This window comes from Ruditapes philippinarum, unplaced genomic scaffold, assembly GCF_026571515.1.
Source record: "Ruditapes philippinarum isolate M1 unplaced genomic scaffold, ASM2657151v2 ctg3578_1_1_1_1, whole genome shotgun sequence".
In the NCBI taxonomy this organism is placed as follows: Eukaryota; Metazoa; Mollusca; class Bivalvia; order Venerida; family Veneridae; genus Ruditapes; species Ruditapes philippinarum.
Genome location: NW_026863673.1, coordinates 21,828 through 44,557, shown reverse-complemented (window position 1 = coordinate 44,557; position 22,730 = coordinate 21,828). Strand labels below are relative to the sequence as shown.

Below are 22,730 nucleotides of genomic sequence, written 5' to 3'. Positions count from 1 at the left end.
AAGTATGTGGTCCGAGATGTCGATATAAATTTTGCAAGCGTCTAGTGATCAGGAAACACGAACAACAACAACAATCAAGCGTGTTGTTTTATTTATTTGTAAACTAAAAGAAACTGAAAAGTGTACCTTATTTAACTATCTATAACATAGAAAAGTGAGTATATTATCCTATTCATGTCCCAAATTTATTTTGTGAGCAGAGGACTATCGATGTAATTCTAGTCAGAAAATTACAAAAAAAGGTGTCAAAATTTAATAAATTTAAACCACAGGAACTTGAAATTCTATCAATATTAACGATAATAATATGCAAAAAAACCACTATATACTATAAAAAAATGTGTTTATTTATAGTATATAGGGGGTATATTTGGATATTATCATAAATATTGGTTATTTGATAGAATTACAAGTTCCTGTGATAAAACTGAATGCCCTCATAATTCTGGCTTCCAAAACTTTATAAGCATCTACTGAATATTTTTGTTTTTCATCTGATGCAGCATTAAAGTTTTGGATAAGACCTCTTACGAAACCTAACCAGAATAAGATAAGTTGATTTAACCTTATTTTTCACATGCAAATACACTTGACCCAATCAATTCTTGTGCATTTTACAATAAAACAATTATTTTAACATTGTTCTATACCAATTAAAGTATCAAGATATTTAAACCGTCATTAAAATTGCTTTTTTAACTGTAAAACATCAATTACGCCGACTACAGTTGGCCATGACATTAAGGTGCCACGCGAGACCTCGTATGACGTCAATCGCGGGAACGGATTAGAACAGAGTCGTGTACTATATTTAGAACATCTTTGTTGACATGATTTCAATATTTTTATTCAAGATAACGTTTTTATTTATTACTTAAATATGATTTTATTGAATGCAGAAGTCAGTAAATCACCTTTTTGTGCCCCCACGTTAGTGGCGGGCATTTAGATTTACCCTTGTCTGTCTGTCCATCCGTCCTTCCTTCCGTCCGCCCGTCCGTCCGTTCACTTATGTGTCGCACATAACTCAAAAAGAATTTGACCTAGAGTCATGAAACTTTACAGGAATGTTGATCAGCATGTGAAGTTGTGCACCTGGGTATTTTCTTCTGGATATTTTTAGTATTTTCACAGTTATTGCCCTTGACTTAGTAAAATTTTTCAATTTTCAACTTGTGTCGCATGAAACTCAAAAAGTATTTGACCTAGAGTCATGAAACTTTACAGGAATGTTGATCAGCATGTGAAGTTGTGCACCTGGGTATTTTCGTCTGGATATTTTTAGTCTTTTCAGAGTTATTGTCCTTGACTTAGTAAAATTTTGCAATTTTCAACTTGTGTCGCATGTAACTCAAAAAGTATTTGACCTAGAGTCATGAAACTTTACAGGAAGGTTGATCAGCATGTGCAGTTGTTCACCTTCGTATTTTCGTCTGGATATTTATAGTGTTTTCAGAGTTATTGCCCTTGACTTAGTAAAATTTTTCAATTTTCAACATGTGTCGCATGTAACTCAAAAAGTATTTGACCTAAAGTCATGTAACTTTACAGGAATATTGATCAGCATGTGCAGTTGTGCACCAGGTATTTTTGTCTGGATTTATTTAGTATTTTTAGAGTTATTGCCTTTCACTTAGAAAATTTTTGCAATTTTCAACTTGTGTCGCAAGTTACTCAAAAAGGATTTGACATAGTCATTAAACCTTATGGGCAGGTTGCTCAGCATATTTAGATTTACACCTGGGGTTTCGCTTGTGGATTATTCAGTATTTGTAGAGTTATTTCCCTTGAATTAGTAAAAAGATTGACAGAACAGTGGCGCGGTGGGGGCACCCGTGTCCTATGGACACATTTCTAGTTCAATATCTTTTTGAATATACATGTCATAGTATATAAATGGGTACGCTGAAGATCTTAAGCTAAGGCCCTCAGTGAGAAGAATGATAGTCTGTTAGGGACTAATAAAGTTTCCCATGCATCACAAGGTTTGACTCAAAACACAAAATTTGGGATATTTTTTACACTGACATCTATCTGTCTGTCTGTTCTGCCAACCCCTCCCACAAGTGTATCAGGCAGTAATAGTGCAAGTCGGATATGTTAGTAAATGGTGCGAGTGATAGTAAAAACTTGTAAATGAACATTATTGGATGATCCACCCATGTAAATTGTTAATTGAAATCTTGTAACTGTTTAACATTTTAACACAGATAGGACTTAAGTTAACAATGTGTTTTGGAACTATAGGTCTATCCTGGAATAGTGGTCTAATCCAGGACAATGTACTTTTTTGTAGGTATCTTTCAGGATTTCAAGTAATTTCAACTTCCAAGAAGTTTCAGCCCTGGACATTTTGTGTGATTTACCAAATCGGCCCCGTTTATGATCTCTTGTGCAGAATAAGTCTTGCCTTTATCCGTTTTAACATTTCAGTATATGAATAAAAAAATTAATTGATTAATTAATTTAATTATGATTTTGTAATAGAATGAAGCTAAAATAGTAGAAAAAAAGGTAATCAAAACAAACTGAAAATAAATTTATAAAAAAAGCATATAGTACACACACTAACATTTGTTATCAAGAAATATATTTTGTTTCTGTTAGTGTTGTTTCTTTAAAAATTTATTTCTTAACTTATCCTGTAAAGAAGTAGCACATACTGCTGATAATTTTATCAGTTATTGATATGTGCATCAAATGTTGTCTTTAATATTCAGTAAAGATGAACGTTTTAACACCTTGAAAAAAATCAATGTATATTAATAGTTAAATTAAGAGATCATTAGATAATGAATTATTAATTAAGGATTAAAGTGGCTAAATTGTTTGTGTCATCAGTCAAGATACTTTTTTATTTTTTTTCAACAATTTTAAAATTTAAGTATGTACATTTATTTTCAAATGTCATAAAACGGCTGATGTGTCACACGGAAAAGGACCAAAACGCCTTGGGGCCAATTTTTGCAATGGTGTTGATTTGGTTTTTGGGCTGAAACCTCTTTTTTGCTGTTTCAGCACTTTCAATGACATTCAACATCAATAGCCTATGTTTTCATTTGCTTCAGATTCAGTGAATTTCCAAAAAATATTTCTACTACAATAACTTCATTTCGAAAAAAAAGTTGAGTCCCTTTAATGTGTTTTTCTGTGTTTTTACTTCAGCAGTGATACCATACCAACATGACAAGATTTGCGCGTTTCGGTCAAAACAACAAACGCACTCTTGATGCGACACAATGGAGTGCCATGAAAACAGATGGTAATACTGATCAACCTTCAGGTGAAACAGGTCATGTTAAGAATGACACTTCTAACGATAAAACCAGTCCAATCAGTCCGAAGAAAAGTCCACTGAAAGGTGTAAAAAATGACAAAACCTTTCAGAAACCAAAACACAAAGGTCAAAAGGGCAAGTTTTCAAAGGGACAAGTACGAAGGAATCCAAGTGAAATGGAATGTTACAATTGTCATAAGAAAGGGCACAAAGTGTCGGAATGCCCTGAACAAGGAGACGGGAAACACTTGGACGTGCAGTGTTATAACTGTAAGCAGAAAGGCCACAAGTCCTTTAATTGCCCAAAACCACAACAGAAGGGCCCAAAGAATAAAAAATTCATAAAATTTGTGGAAAAGAATAAAGATGATTGGAAAGCAAAAAGGAGTGAACACCGTCGAAACAAACGGCAAGATGATGCCCAGTCTAAATTGGTAAGAAAGTATACGTAAATAGATAAATCCTTTCATTACACGATTTTTGAATTTCAACTATTTCATTCCTCAGTTTATATATATTTTTGCCCAATTATAAAATAACTTCCCCATGAAAAAAAATTACCTGCTTAAAGCAAAAGACCATTAACAATCTCAAACTGAAATTTATATTTTGCACAAATGAAGTGATTACAATGTATCTAGCAGAGCACTCTTTATGCCAACAGAAAATCACCAATATACCTGGATCATAGTAATAAATTGTTAGTAACTTAGTAATAGAAATATTCTGACAAAAGTTGTAAATTTGAGTATTAGTTCATTAGTAACTTAGTAATAGAAATATTGTGACAAAAATGGTAAATTTGAGTAATATTGTACTGTATATTGCATGCATATAAAACATGTTGACCTTAGTATTATTTTTTACCAATTACTTGTCAGACTGTAAACTAAGTATGCTCACTATATTCGACTAAAGATAGCCAACGTTAAAATTTTCTTTTATGTTTCCCTTCCCGCAACCCATGCCAGTTTAGGTACATAAGTAAAAAAAATGAAATGAGCAAGTAGATATATATACAAGTGATTCTTATTCAGCTTATTCTACGGTTGTAATAATTAAAACATTTTCTGTCGACAGCACTGTTATAACTGCAGAGAATCGGGTCACAAGCTGTCAGAATGCCCAGAAATACAGAAAGATGTCGAACAGGGAACCGATATATGTTTTAAATGTGGCTCAACTGAACATACTGTCAAAGGATGTCATGTTAAATTGGCTCCAGGTACGATTGTTTTTGTAAGCCCATCTAAATGAAGATATTGCTTAAATGCCTCTAGATTCATGCTAATTTTCATGAACATTTTGAAAATGTATTAAAAAGTAAAATATTGTGAAGTAAACAAAGAAAATATTTTTCAAATTGCAAAAAGCACTTTTAACTTACAACCCATGTAAAAAGAGGTAAAATATGCAAAAATAAAAATGCAAAACAGTTCTTCTCGCTTATAACATGGAAATCATGACTTTTATCATGATTTTTTTTTACTTTTCTTAAAGTGTCAGTACTTTTTTCTTTGTTTTAATTTCTTTGAATATTTTGGTTTATATGGAAGCATGCAGCTTTATATAATGACAAGCTAAATTTTGAACTAATTTGATAGCTTATTATTGTAAAATAAAAAATAAAAGTTGAATGTAACGGTTTACCGATTTTTTTTGTTGATCACATGTAAATACTAATAAGCATAATTGAGCCGCGTCACAACAAAACCAACATAATGGGTTTGCGACCAGCATGGATCCAGACCAGCCTGCGCATCCGCGCAGTCTGATCAGGATCCATGCTGTTTGCTTACAAACCCTATTACAAGTAGAGAAACTGATAGCGAACAGCATGGATCCTGATCAGACTGCGCGGATGCGCAGGCTGGTCTGGATCCATGCTGGTCGCAAACCCATTATGTTGGTTTTGTCGTGACACGGCTCAATTATATCTGTATTTGTGTTATGTATCTTTAAAATCTAGTAATTATGTTTCTCTTTTGTGCGTGTTTTAATCACAGAATATCACACATTGTAAATGTTGGGTGGCAACTAGTCAACTATCCAACCTAGAAAGGGGAGCACCTGTAAGATGAAGTTCAATACATTATTTCTTTGGCGACCATGTCTTGCAATCGTAACCACTCCCTTTTGTTGCCTAAATAAAAATGTTTAGCTGGATAATGGTCTGTTTTAAGACATTTTGTGCAGTTAATGTTAGTTATTAAGAATGATAACAAAAGTTTTAAATTACAATATTATGTTGCAGGAGAATTTCCTTACGCTAAGTGTTTCATATGTGGAGAACTTGGTCATCTGTCACAGAAATGTCCGGACAATCCTCGTGGCTTGTACCCTAATGGAGGTTGCTGTAAGGAGTGTGGATCTGTCGAACATCTTCAACGAGACTGTCCCGAGTATCAACGACAACAAGGTACACTATCTAAGTTTTATATCATGATTTTTTGTACTTTTATAATAGTTGTATTTCCTGGGAGTGTTGTTGGCCTTTTGATGTTGCAAAGTTAAAATAAAATTATTATTTTCAAACAATCCTGAAATACTCAATGTATTTGTCTTTCAAAACAGTCCATCAAGAATTTTGAATTGATAAATTGCTTGTTAATATTGGGAGTAGTAAATAGAATATATTCACAATTATATCCTTAATGCAGTAACGGGTTAACTTCTGTTAACTTTTTATGAGAATTAACCTGATACTGCACTTAAGTGATTAAATCATGCTCTTAGAGATATTAAAAAAGACGGTGTCAGAATGACATATAAGTGTCCGCATCATGTTTGAATCCTTCCAAATGCATTTACTTAAGCTCCATAACATAAGGTGATATGTTGTGGTTATTGCCAAAACCCGCATTTTCCCTATTAAAAATGTGACGCACTGAAAATAAGCATAGAAACAAATCGGGCCCAATTTTAGCTCAATATCAGGCACGTGATCATGTCGAATGATATGGGGGCGTCCGTGGCCGAGTGGTTAAGGTCGCTGACTTCAAACCACTTGCCCCTCACCGCTGTGGGTTCGAATCCCGACAGGGACTTTGGATTCTTTCATGTGAGGAAGCTATCCAGCTAGCTTACGGAATGTCGGTGGTTCTACTCAGGTGCCCGTTCGTGCCTGAAATAATGCACGGAAGGGCACCTGAGGTCTTCCTCCACCAGTAAAGCTGGAACGTCGCGATATGACCTATACTGTGTCGATGTGACGTAAAACCCAAAACAAACTGTTGAATGATATATTCAAATCCGTGATAATATCGCTTTCAAACACTGATATTATTTTTAAATTAGTAAAATGTTCAGTTTCAGTCCTCTCAAAGAAGGGAAACAACTGTTACTTACTTAAGTGTTAAGGAGTTATTCCCCTTGTGCATTACTTGTAAAATTAGTGCTGTCCTGTGCAAAACTTTCAATTTATTAAAAGTTTCACTCGAATGTTCTGTACTTTGCGTATTTCAAAACATTATTAAAAGAAGTTGATTTAAGAAGTCCTAAGGGACATCAGTTCCCCGAGTGCTTAAGGTTGTTGACTTCAAACTACTTGCAGTACGTTTGTTCTATAATTCTAAGTATATAAAATATTGCAGTATCTCTTTTGTTATATATATATATATATTTCGAGGTTGGAAATATTGGAAGTATGGCAGTATGGCTTTTCTTCTATTTTTCAGTTATTGGAAGTATCACAGTATATCTTTTATTCCATTTTCCATGTATTTGAAGTATCGCAGTCTGACATTTGTTCTATTTTTTCAGATATTGGAAGTATTGCAGTATCACATTTGTTCTTTTTTCAGATATAGGAAGTATCCCAGTATGGCTTTTGTTCTATTTTTGTTCAGGTATTTTTTTGTACCTTTTAATTTCGACTTGTTTATTTTTGTCCACTTAATGACAAGTGAAATTAGTATCAATATTTTATGGTATGGTTTAAAAACGCATTTTGGAAGATATTCATATCTACATTTTCAATGGAAACGGTAATTTCGTCATTAAATGTTAGAGGATTAGGAAATAAACAAAAAAGACAACAACTTTTTGAATGGTTAGACTCTCAACCATGTTCTATATATATGTTGCAAGTAACACATTCTAATAATTATCATTCCGAAATCTGGAAAAAAGAATGGAAAGGTGAATCATATTTTAGTGGAAATAAAACAAATAAGGAAGGAGTAGCAATTCTTATAAAAAAAGATAGTAACATAAAAATAGTAAATACAAATGAGTTAATCATTGGTAGATTAATATCAATTGACATTATAACTATAAACGAAAGAGAATTTACTTTATTAAATATATATGGTCCTAATGATGATAATATCAGTTTAATTGCAACATTAGAAACATTTCTTTTACAGAATAATGATAAAAACATAATCGCCGGTGGCGATTTTAATACAGTAATAGATACAAAAATAGATAAAAAAAATGGACGATATGATACTCATAAAAAATGTAGAGAAAATATAAAATCATTAATAGTCTCATGTAAATTAGTCGATATTTGGCGAATACACCATCCCGATAAAAGGCAATATACGTGGCGTTCAAATGGTAAACCATGCATATTCTGTCGACTAGACTACTTTCTTATATCAGAGAACCTCACTAATATAATTACAAAATCAATAATTACTCCGGGATATAAAACCGACCATTCATTAGTAAAACTTTTCATTGATAATAAAGTGATGGAAAAGGGACCAGGCTATTTTAAACTGAATAATTCAATATTGACAGATAAAGAATATCAGACGGTAGTGAAAAATACAATTAAAATGTTGGTAGAAATTAATAAAAACAGTAACCCTAACACATTATGGGAAATAATAAAAGGCGGAATACGTAATGAAACAATAAAGTATGCAAGCAATAAAAAGAAAAAAGAAAAAAACAAAGAACATAATCTAATAAACGACATTCAAAAACTCGAAAACAAACTGTCAGTTCAAACAGATGATAGAGTCAATGAAGAGCTAAAATCAAAAAAATTGGACTTAGAAATATTGTATGATAAAAAAATAAATGGTCAAATATTAAGGGCAAAAGCTATTCATATTGAGCACAATGAAAAAAACAGTAAATACTTCGCAAATCTCGAGAAAAAACATGCTGAAAAGAAAATTTTACATAAACTTATTAAAGAAACAAAAGAAATAACTGACAGAGAAGAAATTCTTTGTGAAGAAAGACTATTCTATGAAGATTTGTACAAAATAAAATATTCTGAAGCTCCAGAAATAGATTTTTTAAATATATATATAAAAACTTTAACTGAAGAAGAAAGACAGTTGTGAAGGAATTTTAAATGCACATGAAATAAATATAGCTTTAAAAGAAATGCAAAACGATAAAAGCCCAGGCTCTGATGGCTTGACAGTAGAGTTTTATAAAATGTTTTGGGACGACTTAAAAGAATATTTCATAAAATCAATTAATCATTCTTTTGTAATAGGTAACTTAACTACACTTCAAAGACAAGGAATTATATCACTTATACCAAAACCAGACAAGGATCTCACAAATTTATCCAACTGGAGACCAATAAGTTTATTAAATGTTGACTATAAAATTGCCACAAAAACAATTTCTAACCGATTAAAAAAAATTTTACCTTCGATCATAAGCTTTAATCAATCTGGATTTATGAAAAACAGATACATTGGGGAAAACGTTAGACTTATTTTTGAAGTTATCGAACTATTAAAAGAAAGAAATAAACCAGGTTTGTTATTTTTTGCTGATTTTGAAAAGGCATTTGATAGTCTTAGCCACAATTTTATTACATCTGCATTGAGAAAATTTAATTTTGGAAATGATTTAATTCAGTGGGTGAAACTCTTTTACACGAATATTACTAGTATAATAGTCAATAACGGCCATTTTTCAGAAACTTTTAATATAGAGAGAGGTGTGAGACAAGGATGTCCTTTATCTTCGTCCTTATTTATTATATGTCTTGAAATATTGTCAAATTACATAGAAAATGATCGCGATATCAAGGGAATATATATTGAAGGAAAAGAAATTAAACAAACTTTTTTTGCTGATGATGCATCTTTTATAAATGATGGTACACAAATGTCTTTTGAACGGCTCGTCTATGTCTTAAAAAATTTTAGTCTTATATCAGGTCTTAATCTGAATACTAGAAAATCAACAATATTAAGAATTGGATCACTTCGTAATACAAATACAATTTATTGTAAAAAATACAATTTTAAATGGTCATCAGAATCAGCAAAAACATTAGGAGTTACTTTTTCAACAGATAACACAAATATATTAAAAACTAATCTTGAACCAAAACTTGAGGATTTCTACAACTGCTTGAAACAATGGCAACATAGAAAATTAACTTTGATGGGTAAGGTAACTGTTATCAAGACATTTGCACTACCAAAAATAATATATCCTTTTGCGGTGTTAGAAAACCCGCCAGAATCAAAAATCAAGGAAATTGAAAATGCAATATTTCATTTCATTTGGGAAGGAAAACCAGACAAAATTAAACGAAATATTATAAAGCAAAATTTTGAGAATGGGGGACTTAAACTTACAGACATATCATATTTTTTAAAATCGTTAAAAGCAAGTTGGATCAAAAGATACTTAGATAAAGAAAATCATAGCTTATGGAAATTATTTGTTAAGAATAAATTATTAAAGTATGGAAATGAACTTATTTTTGAATGTAACATTTCAAAACAAGATGCTGATAATCTATTTCCACACAAAAGTTTTATAAATAATATGCTAAATGCATGGATTGAAATAAAAAGTACAGACTTAACAAAAAATATCTCTTATAAAGACATTATTTGGAATAACTCAGATATAAAAATAGATGGTAAACTTGTATTTTATGAAAACTGGTTTATTAAAGATTAAATTCGTACAACACTTATATGATTACAGAACAGGAAAGTTTTATAATTTCGAAGAATTTAAATATTTGTATGACATCAATAATACAGATTTCTTAAAATATTATATGCTTATTGGAAATATATCTGACACTCTTATCAACAAGTTAAAAAATGCTGAAATTAACACTGTTTCCTCGCAACCTTTTATACAAAATGTTACACAATCCAAATCTGTGAATAAACTTTTATATGATTTGCAAATGAAAAACGGAAAATGTCAAGGGAAAAAAAGTAATGAAACTAAATGGGAAGAAAATATACAAAAGCATATTGACTGGAAAAAGATATATCAACTGCCTTATAAGAGCACATTAGATGTCACATTAAGAAATTTCCAGTATAAATTCCTCCATAGAATTATACCGACTAATACTTTTCTCTTCAAATGCAAACTGTCTGACACAAATTTGTGCGATTTTTGTCATAATAGCATTGAAAATATTGACCACCTCTTCTGGGAATGTACGAAAATACAAACTATTTTGTCAATGCTACACACATGGCTAAACTCAATTGGAATTATGTTTAATCTTTCAAAAGAAATATTATTCTTTGGAGAACTTAAAATTAATCTGCATAGTAACATGATTAATTTCATTCTCATTCTAATGAAATATTACATTTTTAAGACAAAATATCAAAAATATACACCAAGTTTTGAAATATTTAGAAAAATGTTATACAGTAGAATACAAATAGAAGAACAAATTGCTTTATCTAAAGATAAATTGGAAGCGCATAAGACAAAATGGAATATCCTCTGTAATATAAGAATTGTGGATTAAATCAATTGTAAAACAATGTAAAAACCATATCTATAAAAAACTAATAAGATTTGTATAAATCACTATATAAAAAGGGACAAAAACATTTTTTTGTGCGTGAGAGCGGTTTGTGAGTGCCTGTGTATGTATGTGTATATGCAAGTGTGCGTGTGTGCATATGTGTGAGTATGTGTATGTGTATTTGTGTATGTATCTGTGTGAGATTGTTTTGTGTGTATGTTTTACATTATTGTTAGAATTGAATAATTATTATAATGGAATATATTATGTTGAATACATGTAACAACAGTATGTTAACTGGAATGTTTTTTGTAATTCATATATGAAAGAACATAATAAATGAAAAAAAAAAAAAAAATTTAGTGCTGTCCTGTGCAAAACTTTCAATTTATTAAAAGTTTCACTCGAATGTTCTGTACTTTGCGTATTTCAAAACATTATTAAAAGAAGTTGATTTAAGAAGTCCTAAGGGACATCAGTTCCCTGAGTGCTTAAGGTTGTTGACTTCAAACTACTTGCAGTACGTTTGTTTTATATTTTTAGGTATAGAAAATATTGCTGTATCTCTTTTGTTATATAATAATATCTAGGTTGGAAATATTGGAAGTATCGCAGTATGGCTTTTCTTCTATTTTTCAGGTATTGGAAGTATCACAGTATATCTTTTATTCCATTTTCCATGTATTTGAAGTATCGCAGTCTGACATTTGTTCTATTTTTTCAGATATTGGAAGTATTGCAGTATCACATTTGTTCTTTTTTCAGATATAGGAAGTATCCCAGTATGGCTTTTGTTCTATTTTTGTTCAGGTATTGGAAGTATCGCAGTATCACTTTTGTTGTTCTTTTTCTAGCGCATTACACATTGTCTTATCATAACAAATTTTGTCTCAAGTAATTTCAAATTCCTTTGATAAATGACTTAGTTTTGGACCGGAACTTAAAGTGTAACAAACAGACAGATGGACTTATGAACTCTTGTTGGGGGACAAGAATAAAAACATAACTGTGACTCTGTAAGTATATATAAATATTATACAGTCTCATCATATTTACAGATGTACATGTATATTAACATTAATAATTCCCAGTATCTATTTAATATATAGTAATCCCAATAATGTTGGTACTTGGATGGAATTCAAAATCTAGTAGAAAGAAAACTAAAATGTTTTTTTAAAAGTGAAAAAAGTCTCAAATAGTCTACACAATATCTTGTAAAAATTGAGTTGTGTCAAAGCAGTAAATGGGTATCTTTCAACCTTCCATCAGACTTTATTAAAACAAATGATTTATTTAACAAATTAACAGACTGTTTAATGTGTTTAAAATTGATAACTTAATGATTTTATCCTTTCTCTGTTTCATTATTACATTGACATGTGCGCCTTTATGCATAGCTTTACTTTTCTATCTTTCATATTTACCAAAGCTTATTTTATTAACAATTGTAATACAAACAAAAAAGAAAATAATAATTCATTTCACAAAGTGATTGGTGGATTCCTGTAGTAGAATACCTGTAGGTAAGGACTTACAAAACAAGATTTAGAATGAATAAATAGAATTTGAATTACAAAACTGAATAAACTTTTATTTAAACTAATGCATTAAAAAGCATATAAAATAAAGACCTTACATAGATCAAATTAAGCTCTTTAAACAGGAAGATATACAAAAGAATAAAAAATAAATTACTGTTCTCAATATGAATGAAAAATCATATTTTTGTTCTATTCTAGATCTTAGCTCGTTTTGAGGGAAAAAGCGTAGAAACATCACTAGTAAAGATTTTGGGTCATTTTTGTGTCGCCTCTATGGAGTAGTGGCGACATATAGGGATCACTTCTCCGTCGTCTGTCTGTCCGTCTGTCCGTCCGTCCGTCACAAAACTTGTCCGGACTACTGCTCATAAACTACTGGTGCAATTTCATCCAAACTTTACAGGAATGATCAGTACCAAGTCTAGTTGTGCATATTGTCAGCATTTTCCGGTTCAGTGATTTTTGTCAGAGTTATGGCCCTTTAATAATTTTTAATTTTAAAGTTTGTCCGGACTACTTCTCTTATATCACTAATGCAATTTCAATGAAACTTTACAGGATTGATCTGTAGCTCAAGTCCTTGCGCATATTGCACGGGTTTTCCGGTTGAATGATTTTTGGCCGAGTTATGGCCCTTTGACAAAAAGGTGTTTTTTTCTGTCGTTGCCAGATACACAAAAGCTTGTCCGGACTACTCCTCATAAACTACTGGTGCAATTTCATCCAAACTTTACAGGAATGATAAGTACCAAGTCTAGTTGTGCATATTGTCAGCATTTTCTGGTTCAATGATTTTTGTCAGAGTTATGGCTCTTTAATAATTTTTATTTTTAAAGATTGTCCGGACTACTTCTCTTATACCACTAATGCAATTTCAATGAAACTTTACAGGATTGATCTGTAGCTCAAGTCCTTGCGCATATTGCACGGGTTTTCCGGTTGAATGATTTTTGGCCGAGTTATGGCCCTTTGATAAAAAGGTCTTTTTTTCTGTGTGTTGCCAGATACGCAAAAGCTTGTCCGGACTACTCCTCATAAACTACTGGTGCAATTTTATCCAAACTTTACAGGAATGATCAGTACCAAGTCTAGTTGTGCACTGTCCGTCTGTCTGTCACAAAATTTGTCCCAACATGAAATTGGCCATCATGAGGCGACACATGTGATTACTGATCGCTCTTGTTCAGTAATAAAGTAATTATTCTGGAATTCTAGAAAAACAGACTGAGCCAATGATCTGATCAGAGCAAAAGTCAATGGTCTAAACAAAATTCTGGAAACAAAGTGATCCCTCAGAAGCATTAATCACAACAAAATTACATTGAAATTGCAGACTCGGTTTGATTGAGTCTGTACATGAGGGATAATGAACTACATTCAAACATAAAAAAAATAGTTCCAGTCGCGGCATGACAAAAAACCTCAGTGGAGACCCTTTAACATATATGAAGCATGAATCTATTTAAGTTGATCTTTGTCTTGTCCATATATCTTGTAAATCAGTTTTCTTTCACAAAGGGAGACAACAAATGTCAGATTTGAAATAAATGCTCAACGCAGTTATCTTCTTAAGATTGAAGTTAAAAATAAATCAAGAAAACCCAATATTGTCATTGTTGAAAATTCTGAAATACTTTGTTGTTCTTTAGAATATTGAAAATCTAGTGACATCTGCTGTAGATATAAACAAAAAGGTAATACTTACATCACATCAACTATTCTGGGTCATTTTTTGGAATAAGAATAATTAATCTGGAATTCTGGAAAAACAGTCTTAGCCAATGATCTGATTTTTGGTACAGAACTTATTTGTCTAGGCATACATCAAATGGAACATTATAAATCTCGAAAAATTATTTCCTATCCAGACATTACAAAATATCTTTAGTGGAGTCCCTTTAACATACATGAAGTATACATGAAGCACGAATCTAGAACAGTTGATCTTTATCTTATCTTGTCCAAATATGGTGTCAGTCAGTTTTCAACAAAATGAGATAACAACTGTCAGATATTAAATACAAGTTGCTCAACAGAGTTATTTTCTTAAGATTGAAAGAGAAAGAGGAAGTTAAAAATAAATTTAGAAAACCCAATACACTTATTGTTGTTAAGCAACTTGAAATTTCTGAAATGTTTTGTTTTTCTTTAAAATATTGAAAATCTAGTGACTGCATATCTTAAATCTGCTGCAGATATAAACAAGAGGTAACAATTTAATTGTTATTCAACAGTATTGATTAAAATTGTTTATTGATTACTCTACACTACTGACAAGTGTTGACTAAAATTAGAATTATGTATCGGATTAAAATTTTCATTTCATAGGTTATTTTAAAAAGTAAACAGTGTAAATCAATTTCTATAACACAAAATTTATGTAAACTTTTTTTTAAAAATAATAAAAATTGATGAGGATGATGTTAAAAACTTATTGTAATTAAATTTTCTATAAAGGAAAATTTTACAATTTAACAATAAACAATATCTGATTGTGGTGATCATAGATAAGGAAATTACAAATAAAGAAATTAAATATGTCAGTAACTTTATAATATTTTAGAACATTAATGATATTTTCAGAATGTATCAAGTACCAAATTACACCGAGACTGTGTCAATGAAGTTATCAGAGGTTCTGGCTGATATAGGTGTTGATGAGAGAATAGTGATGAAAAGGAGAAGAACATGGCTTCTGAGAGAATCAATAGAAAATATAAATCACCAACTACTTGATAGAAAATTTTTAACATACATTTTTGGGAGTCAATCAGAAGGTACAACAACAATAGGAATGAATTCAGACACAGATCAACTTTTTTGTTGTAAAGCATTGCCTGTGATACAAGACTGGAGTGACTGGATACCTGGTGTATATAATCATTTGATGATTCAAGATAATTCTGTATCTCCTGGATATTGTTTACTTCAAATGCTGAGACTTGATGCTCCTCTTCCTCTTGATGGTGAATCTAATCAATACTTATACAAGGACAGAACAGGAAAATTACTTTTAAAAAATTCTCTAGTATCTTATATAATATAGACAGAGAAATACATGGACCAGCAGGTGTACAACAAGGACAACCAGGCTACTCTGATATAGATAATGTGATAGCTCTATATTGTAAAAAATGGCCGCGACAAGCTATACAATGGTTGAATCAACAAGGTGAAGGTCAATGGCCATCTGCTGAAATGAAACAATATTGCAGCAGAACTGGATGCTTTGTTGTTGGTGTTGGATGTAAAGGCAGTGAACATGAGCAACTTGAATGGAGAATATCAACATCTTTAGCAGAAAGGTGTTTAATGTTCAACCTGAATATTACACAGATTCGCTGTTATGTCCTAATGAAAATGATTTTAAAAACATTTATTAATCCATTGTTTAAAGGTGTTATTACAAGTTACATGTGTAAAACTGTACTTTTCCACTGTATATCCAATACACGTTCTAACATCTGGAGAGAAAATAACATACTTTCTTGTCTAACACTGTGTTTATATCTCTTGTACAACAATATCATTAATGAAAAGTGTCCACATTTTATCATACCTGAGAACAATTTAATGAGGGGGGAAATTTCACCTGCAGTCAAACCATATATCCTGGAAATTCTTAACAATATAATCAGCAGTGAAGGTGATGCACTACTTGGCATAAAATGTGATGCTCTTGGTTCCAGGCTTCATATCAAGTTTTATAACTTATTTCCATTCAAGTCAAGTGATTACATTTCAGCAAAACTATTATATAATCTGGCTATATCTATAGCTGACACACCAAAAGAAACTTATAATCTTCTTAAAGACAGTAGTCCTCATGAAGCTGTAGAAAAAATAAAGAACTATGTATCAAAGATATTCAACTTTCAACATGAAGGATTGGATAAGACAGCCAGTCTTCTTCTGTTACCATTGTATTGTACAACACTTGGAACTGTACTGGCTTCCCTAAACATCTATCAATACAACACTGTATCTGCAGATGCCCTCAAACTCATCTCACTTGGTCTGAATACAGATGTTGCATCAAGTAAACTGAAACTAGCTTCAATCTTATACTGTGTACAAGAAATACAAAAAGCTGACCTAGTACTCAGTGAGATTGAAAGAAGATATGATGTACAAATTGTTGAGCCTGTCTGTTCTTGTCATCTTTTTAAGAAGGAACTATATAGACCAGGATTCTGTGAATTATGTGACAATCAAAATGAAGACGCCATACGATATGCAACAGCATTTTGCGTTAGTTTTATGCGTTGTGAAATTCACTGTGTACCGACTGAATTCAGATATGAAATGTTTAGATCTACACAAGAGGACAGAATGTTTCGTACAGAAGATGACAACAGATGGATGGATTGTGCTATGGTGGATTCCCTCCCTTACCTTTACTTTCTACAATACAAAGTTTACAGCCATTTAGGGAGACATGACCAGAAACAAGCTGCTCTCTTCAAACTTATTAGAACCATAAAAGAGGAACCAAACCTTGGACATCGGGAAACAGCTCTAAATCTTCTAGGAAAATGCATGGAACAAGAAGGTAGAGCTGGAGACGCTTTACAGTGTTATTCGATGTCACTTAATGTAAGGGGGAGAAACAATGCTGCAAAGATTCATATCACCACACTCTTATCTGTACTGATTAATGCAAGAAGATAAAAGGTAAGACAAAACTGTGAAAAATCAGAACAGTCAGAGAATACAAGTTATAACTTCTATTCTTGCAAAGCTACATTTTTTCTAATGATATGGTCCAAGCTATCAATACCAGCAATATCAACTTAAATTATACCCTAAACAAAACATTGTACTTTTACATCAATTTCTGCACATCAATTTAGCCAAGTTAAGTCCATAGTAAAACTTGTCTGATTGGGAATAAAAAAGCATAACCATTGTCATTCAGATATGACAACACAATAAAACAGTGTGGAAATTTCCTGTTTACCTAGATAAATGGATCTTTTATTGGATCCTTTATCTTGTATAAGTTTCTTTACCGTATCTTTGGTAATGAGTAGCTGACCTTAATCACTTTCCATCTAGTCCTTAGTGTTACTATGTTCATACCTTATAGGAGACCACCTCTCTTGTCTGACATTTAGTTCTGTCTGCAAGTTATATGTTTACACTATTATTTTATTACTTTAATTCAGCAAAACTAAATATAAGAAAAGTAAGTCTTAAGAAAATTAACGTCACCCGTCTGACAGTTGCCTTTGATTCTCTTTTTTTCCAGGTATTGGAAGTATTGCAGTATTGCTTTTGTTCTATTCTTCCAGGTATTGGAAGTATTGCAGTATGACTTTTGTTCTATTTGTTCAGGTATTGGAAGTATTGCAGTATAACTTTTTTTTGTGTCGCCTCTACGGAGTAGTGGCGACATATATGGATCACTTCTCCGTCGTCTGTCTGTCCGTCTGTCTGTCCGTCTGTCCGTCCGTCACAAAACTTGTCCGGACTACTCCTCATAAACTACTGGTGCAATTTCATCCAAACTTTATAGGAATGATCAGTACCAAGTCTAGTTGTGCATATTGTCAGCATTTTCCGGTTCAATGATTTTTGTCAGAGTTATGGCCCTTTAATAATTTTTAATTTTAAAGTTTGTCCGGACTACTTCTCTTATACCACTAATGCAATTTCAATGAAACTTTACAGGATTGATCTGTAGCTCAAGTCCTTGCGCATATTGCAAGGGTTTCCGGTTGAATGATTTTTGGCCGAGTTATGTCCCTTTGATAAAAAGGTTTCTTTTTCTGTGTGTTGCCAGATACACAAAAGCTTGTCCGGACTACTCCTCATAAACTACAGGTGCAATTTCATCCAAACTTTAGAGGAATGATCAGTACCAAATCTAGTTGTGCATATTGTCAGCATTTTCCGGTTCAATGATTTTTGTTTGAGTTATGGCCCTTTAATAATTTTTATTTTTAAAGTTTGTCCGGACTACTTCTCTTATACCACTAATGCAATTTCAATGACACTTTACAGGATTGATCTGTAGCTCAAGTTCTTGCGCATATTGCACGGGTTTTCCGGTTGAATGATTTTTGGCTGAGTAATGGCCCTTTGATTAAAAGGTGTTTTTTTTCTGTGTGTTGCCAGATACGCAAAAGCTTGTCCGGACTACTCCTCATAAACTACTGGTGCAATTTTATCCAAACTTTACAGGAATGATCAGTACCAAGTCTAGTTGTGCACTGTCCGTCTGTCTGTCCGTCTTGTCACAAAATTTGTCCCAACATGAAATTGGCCATCATGAGGCGACACATGTGATTACTGATCGCTCTTGTATTTATAACCTGTTGACAGTAATTTATTAATTCTTTTGTTATGTTCCTTGAAAAATTTCAGGGGAACATATAGTCGCAGGTTCTTGTTCTATTTTTCCAGGTATTGGAAGTATTGCAGTATAAGTTTTTCTAATTTTCCACAGGTAGTGGTATTGTCAAAGTATGGCTTAAGTTATATTTTCCCAGATATTGAATGTATTTCAGTATAACTTTGTTAAAATTTTCCAGGTATTGGAAGTATTGCAGTATGACTTTTGTTCTATTTTTCCAGGTATTAAAAGTATCGCTGTATGGCTTTTGTTTTCTGTTTACAGGTATTGGAAGTATTGCAGTATCTCTTTTGTTCTATTTTTCTAGATATTGGAAGTATTACAGTATAGATTTTGTTCTATTTTCCCATATATTGGAGGTATTGCAGTATGGCTTTTGTTCTTTTTCCAGGTTGTGGAATTAAGAAAGTATTGCTTTTGTTGTATTTTTTTCAGGTATTGGAAATATTGCAGTATGGCTTTTGTTATATATTTCTAGTATTGGAAGTATTGCAGTATGGTTTTTGTTATATTTTTCCAGGTTGTGGAATTATGAAAGTATTGTTTTGTTCTATTTTTCAAGGTATTGGAATTATTGCAGTATGGCGTTTGTTCTATTTTTAGCTCACCTGTCACAAAGTGACAGAGTGAGCTTTTGTGATCGCTTTTCATCCGACGTCCGTCTGTCCGTCGTCCGTAAACTTTTACTTTAAATGACATCTCCTCATAAACCACTAAGCCAATTTCATCCAAACTTCACAGGAATGTTCCTTTGGTGGTCACCTTTGAAAATTGTTCAAAGAATTTAATTCCATGCAGAACTCTGGTTGCCATGGCAACCAAAAGAAAAAACTTTAAATATCTTCTTCTAAAAACCCCAAAGAGCTAGAGCTTAGATATTTGGCATGAAACATCTTCTAGTGAGTGTCTACCAAGTTTGTTCAAATAAAAGCCCTGGGGTCAAAATTGGCCCCGCCCCAGGGGGTCATTGATTTTCCCTATATGCATATAGTAAAAACTTAAAAAATCTTCTTTTAAAGAACCCAAAGAGCTAGAGCTAAGATATTTAGCATGAAACATCCTCTAATGGGTGTCTACCAAGTTTGTTCAAATAAAAGCCCTGGGGTCAAAATTGGCCCCGCCCCAGGGGGTCATTGATTTTCCCTATATGCATATAGTAAAAACTTAAAAAATCTTCTTTTAAAGAACCCAAAGAGCTAGAGCTAAGATATTTAGCATGAAACATCCTCTAATGGGTGTCTACCAAGTTTGTTCAAATAAAAGCCCTGGGGTCAAAATTGGCCCCGCCCCAGGGGGTCATTGATTTTCCCTATATGCATATAGTAAAAACTTAAAAAATCTTCTTTTAAAGAACCCAAAGAGCTAGAGCTAAGATATTTAGCATGAAACATGTTCTAATGGATGTCTACCAAGTTTGTTCAAATAAGAGCCCTGGGGTCAAAATTGGCCCGCCCCGGGGGTCATTGATTTTCCTTATATGTGTATAACAAAAACTTAAAAAATCTTCTTTGAAAAAAACCAAATAGCTAGAGTTTAGATACTAAGCATGAAACATCTTCTAGTGAGTGTCTACCAAGTTTGTTGTAATAAAAGCCCTGGGGTCAAAATTGGCCCGCCCCGGGGGTCATTCATTTTCCTTATATGTGTATAACAAAAACTTAAAAAATCTTCTTTGAAAAAACTCAAATAGCTAGAGTTTAGATATTAAACACGAAGCATCTTCTAGTTAGTGTCTACAAAGTTTTTTCAAATAAAAGCCCTGGGATCAAAATTGGCCCCGCCCCGGGGGACATTGATTTTTCTTATATATGTATAGCAAAAACTTATAAAATCTTCTTTGAAAAAACCCGAATAGCTAGAGTTTAGATATTAAGCATGAAACATTTTCTAGTAAGTGTCTACAAAGATTGTTCAAATAAAAGCCCTTGGATCAAAACTGGCCCTGCCCCAGGTGTGTCATTGTTTTTAACTATATGTGTAAAGAAAAAACTTGACCAGCTGAACCTTAGATGTTTAGCATGAAACATCTTCTAATGGGTGTCTACCAAGTTTGTTCAAATAAAAGCCCTGGGGTTTAAACTGGCCCCGCTCCGGGGGCCTATATACAGGTGAGCGACTTCAGGGCCATCATGGCCCTCTTGTTCAAGATATTGAAAGTATTGTAGTTTTACTTCTGTTCTATATTTCCAGGTATTGGAAGCATTACATTAGAGAGACTGGACGGTAACAAAAGTGTTGACCTCGATAACACAGATGAAATGATTGATGAAAAATCAGAGCCAAAATTGAAGGCCAAGAAGAAAGCGAAAGTGGTCAAATTTTAAGGAAACTTAATTTTTCGTTGGCTTATTATATATGATATTATAGTAGAAAAAATAAATTGTATATAATTGATGCATATTGCTGATTCAAATATCCCTCATTTATAAATCTCTGTTGACCAGTAAGTTGGACAGCAGATAACTTTGTTTCTACCCTTAGTGGAAAAATATCTTAACCTTATGCTTTACATGCTGAATATGTTAAGTAGACTGATCAAACTTCCATTTTTTACAGCCCAAAAATATTTAAGCATATTATATTATGCACCTGGTTGTCTGTCCAACTGTCTGTTAGCAGGCGTTTGGTCTGTATCTTGAACCGGTGGAAGGGAAATTAAAACTTATTAGCAGAAATGTTAACCATAATAAGATGTGCACAGCACAGGTTTGATCTTACTAAGGTCAAGGTCACAGTCATTTTGTATCAATTTCAAACTTTTTTGCTTGCACTGTATCTTTTCAGACTGATAGAAAAAAAAAAGATTTTTTTTGGCAGAAATATTACCTTTAATGAGATGAAGTGCAAAACACAGGTTTGAGCTTCATGACATCAAAAGTGGCCCTGCTCCGGGGATTAATTAATTTATATAGACTTACATAGAAAAACACATTTAAGTTTCATTGTGTGAATCTACAATGTTTGGAGCATATCGATATATAGCATGCAGTATTGCAGTATTAACCTTTAGAAAACTGATGTGAATCATGCCCCTTGGATAAACATTTGCCCTGCCCCAGGGGCCGCTAGATTTATATAGAACAATATAGAAAAACACATCTGACACTTATTGTGTGAAACTACCTTGCCCAGAACGAGCATGTAACATCATTCTGTGGACTACAAAATAACTGGTATTAATCATGCTACTTAGGGTCTATATAAGTTCTGCCGGTGGTCACTTTGTTAAAATAGTTTTGTATAAGTAAACACGTTTAAGTCTTATTTTGGCGAAACTACAATGCCTAGAGTTTTGGTATTTGACATGTGGCATTGCATTATTGACCTCTACAAAACTGAAGTTAATAATTACCTCTGGGGTCAATATTGGACCGTCCCAGGGTTACTTGATTTATATAAACTTATATAGGAAAATAAATTTGAGTCAATTGTGTGAAACTACAAAGCCAAGATCTTAGATATTTGGCATGTAGCATCAACAAAAAGTTATATTTAATCATGACCCCCACCCCGGTTAAAATTGGGCCTGCCCTGGGAATCATTTACTGTTTGTAGACTAATGTATAGTAAAAACAACCCCTTTTAATTATCTTAATGTGGATAAATACTATGCCTCTACATGTTTATTTGGCATAAAGCATTGTTACGGAAAATGATGGGCTCTGCAGATTTTCGACCTTATTTTTTTCGAAGTTTTCAGTACTTAAGTGCACTTCATCAAAAGAAAAATTCCTCCCCCATCCCTGATCCAATTATTTTGAAGTATTGAACATAATTTTGCTATGTTGCTTAGCCTAAACTATATCCAATATGGTATTTCAAACAAAG

The 22,730-nt window shown here is 32.5% G+C and overlaps 1 protein-coding gene across 1 annotated transcript; it reads left to right on the top strand.

Annotated features, from left to right (window-relative positions):
- The first annotated feature begins 7 nt into the window (after positions 1-7).
- On the top strand, positions 8-21,296 carry LOC132722943 (zinc finger CCHC domain-containing protein 9-like). Its single transcript, XM_060707567.1, has 5 exons — positions 8-154; positions 3,166-3,711; positions 4,358-4,502; positions 5,532-5,696; positions 21,093-21,296. The coding sequence occupies exons 2-5, from the start codon at positions 3,184-3,186 to the stop codon at positions 21,224-21,226; spliced, it is 972 nt and encodes a 323-aa protein (XP_060563550.1). The 5' UTR covers positions 8-154; positions 3,166-3,183; the 3' UTR covers positions 21,227-21,296.
- The last annotated feature ends 1,434 nt before the right edge of the window (positions 21,297-22,730 follow it).

Bases quoted from the DNA above. Each gene is read 5' to 3' on its own strand.
- LOC132722943 (XM_060707567.1), top strand. From the start codon at position 3,184: ATGACAAGATTTGCGCGTTTCGGTCAAAACAACAAACGCACTCTTGAT. The intron at 4,503-5,531 runs GTACGATTGTTT...ATTATGTTGCAG, and splicing joins TCATGTTAAATTGGCTCCAG to GAGAATTTCCTTACGCTAAG. The intron at 5,697-21,092 runs GTACACTATCTA...CTATATTTCCAG, and splicing joins CGAGTATCAACGACAACAAG to GTATTGGAAGCATTACATTA.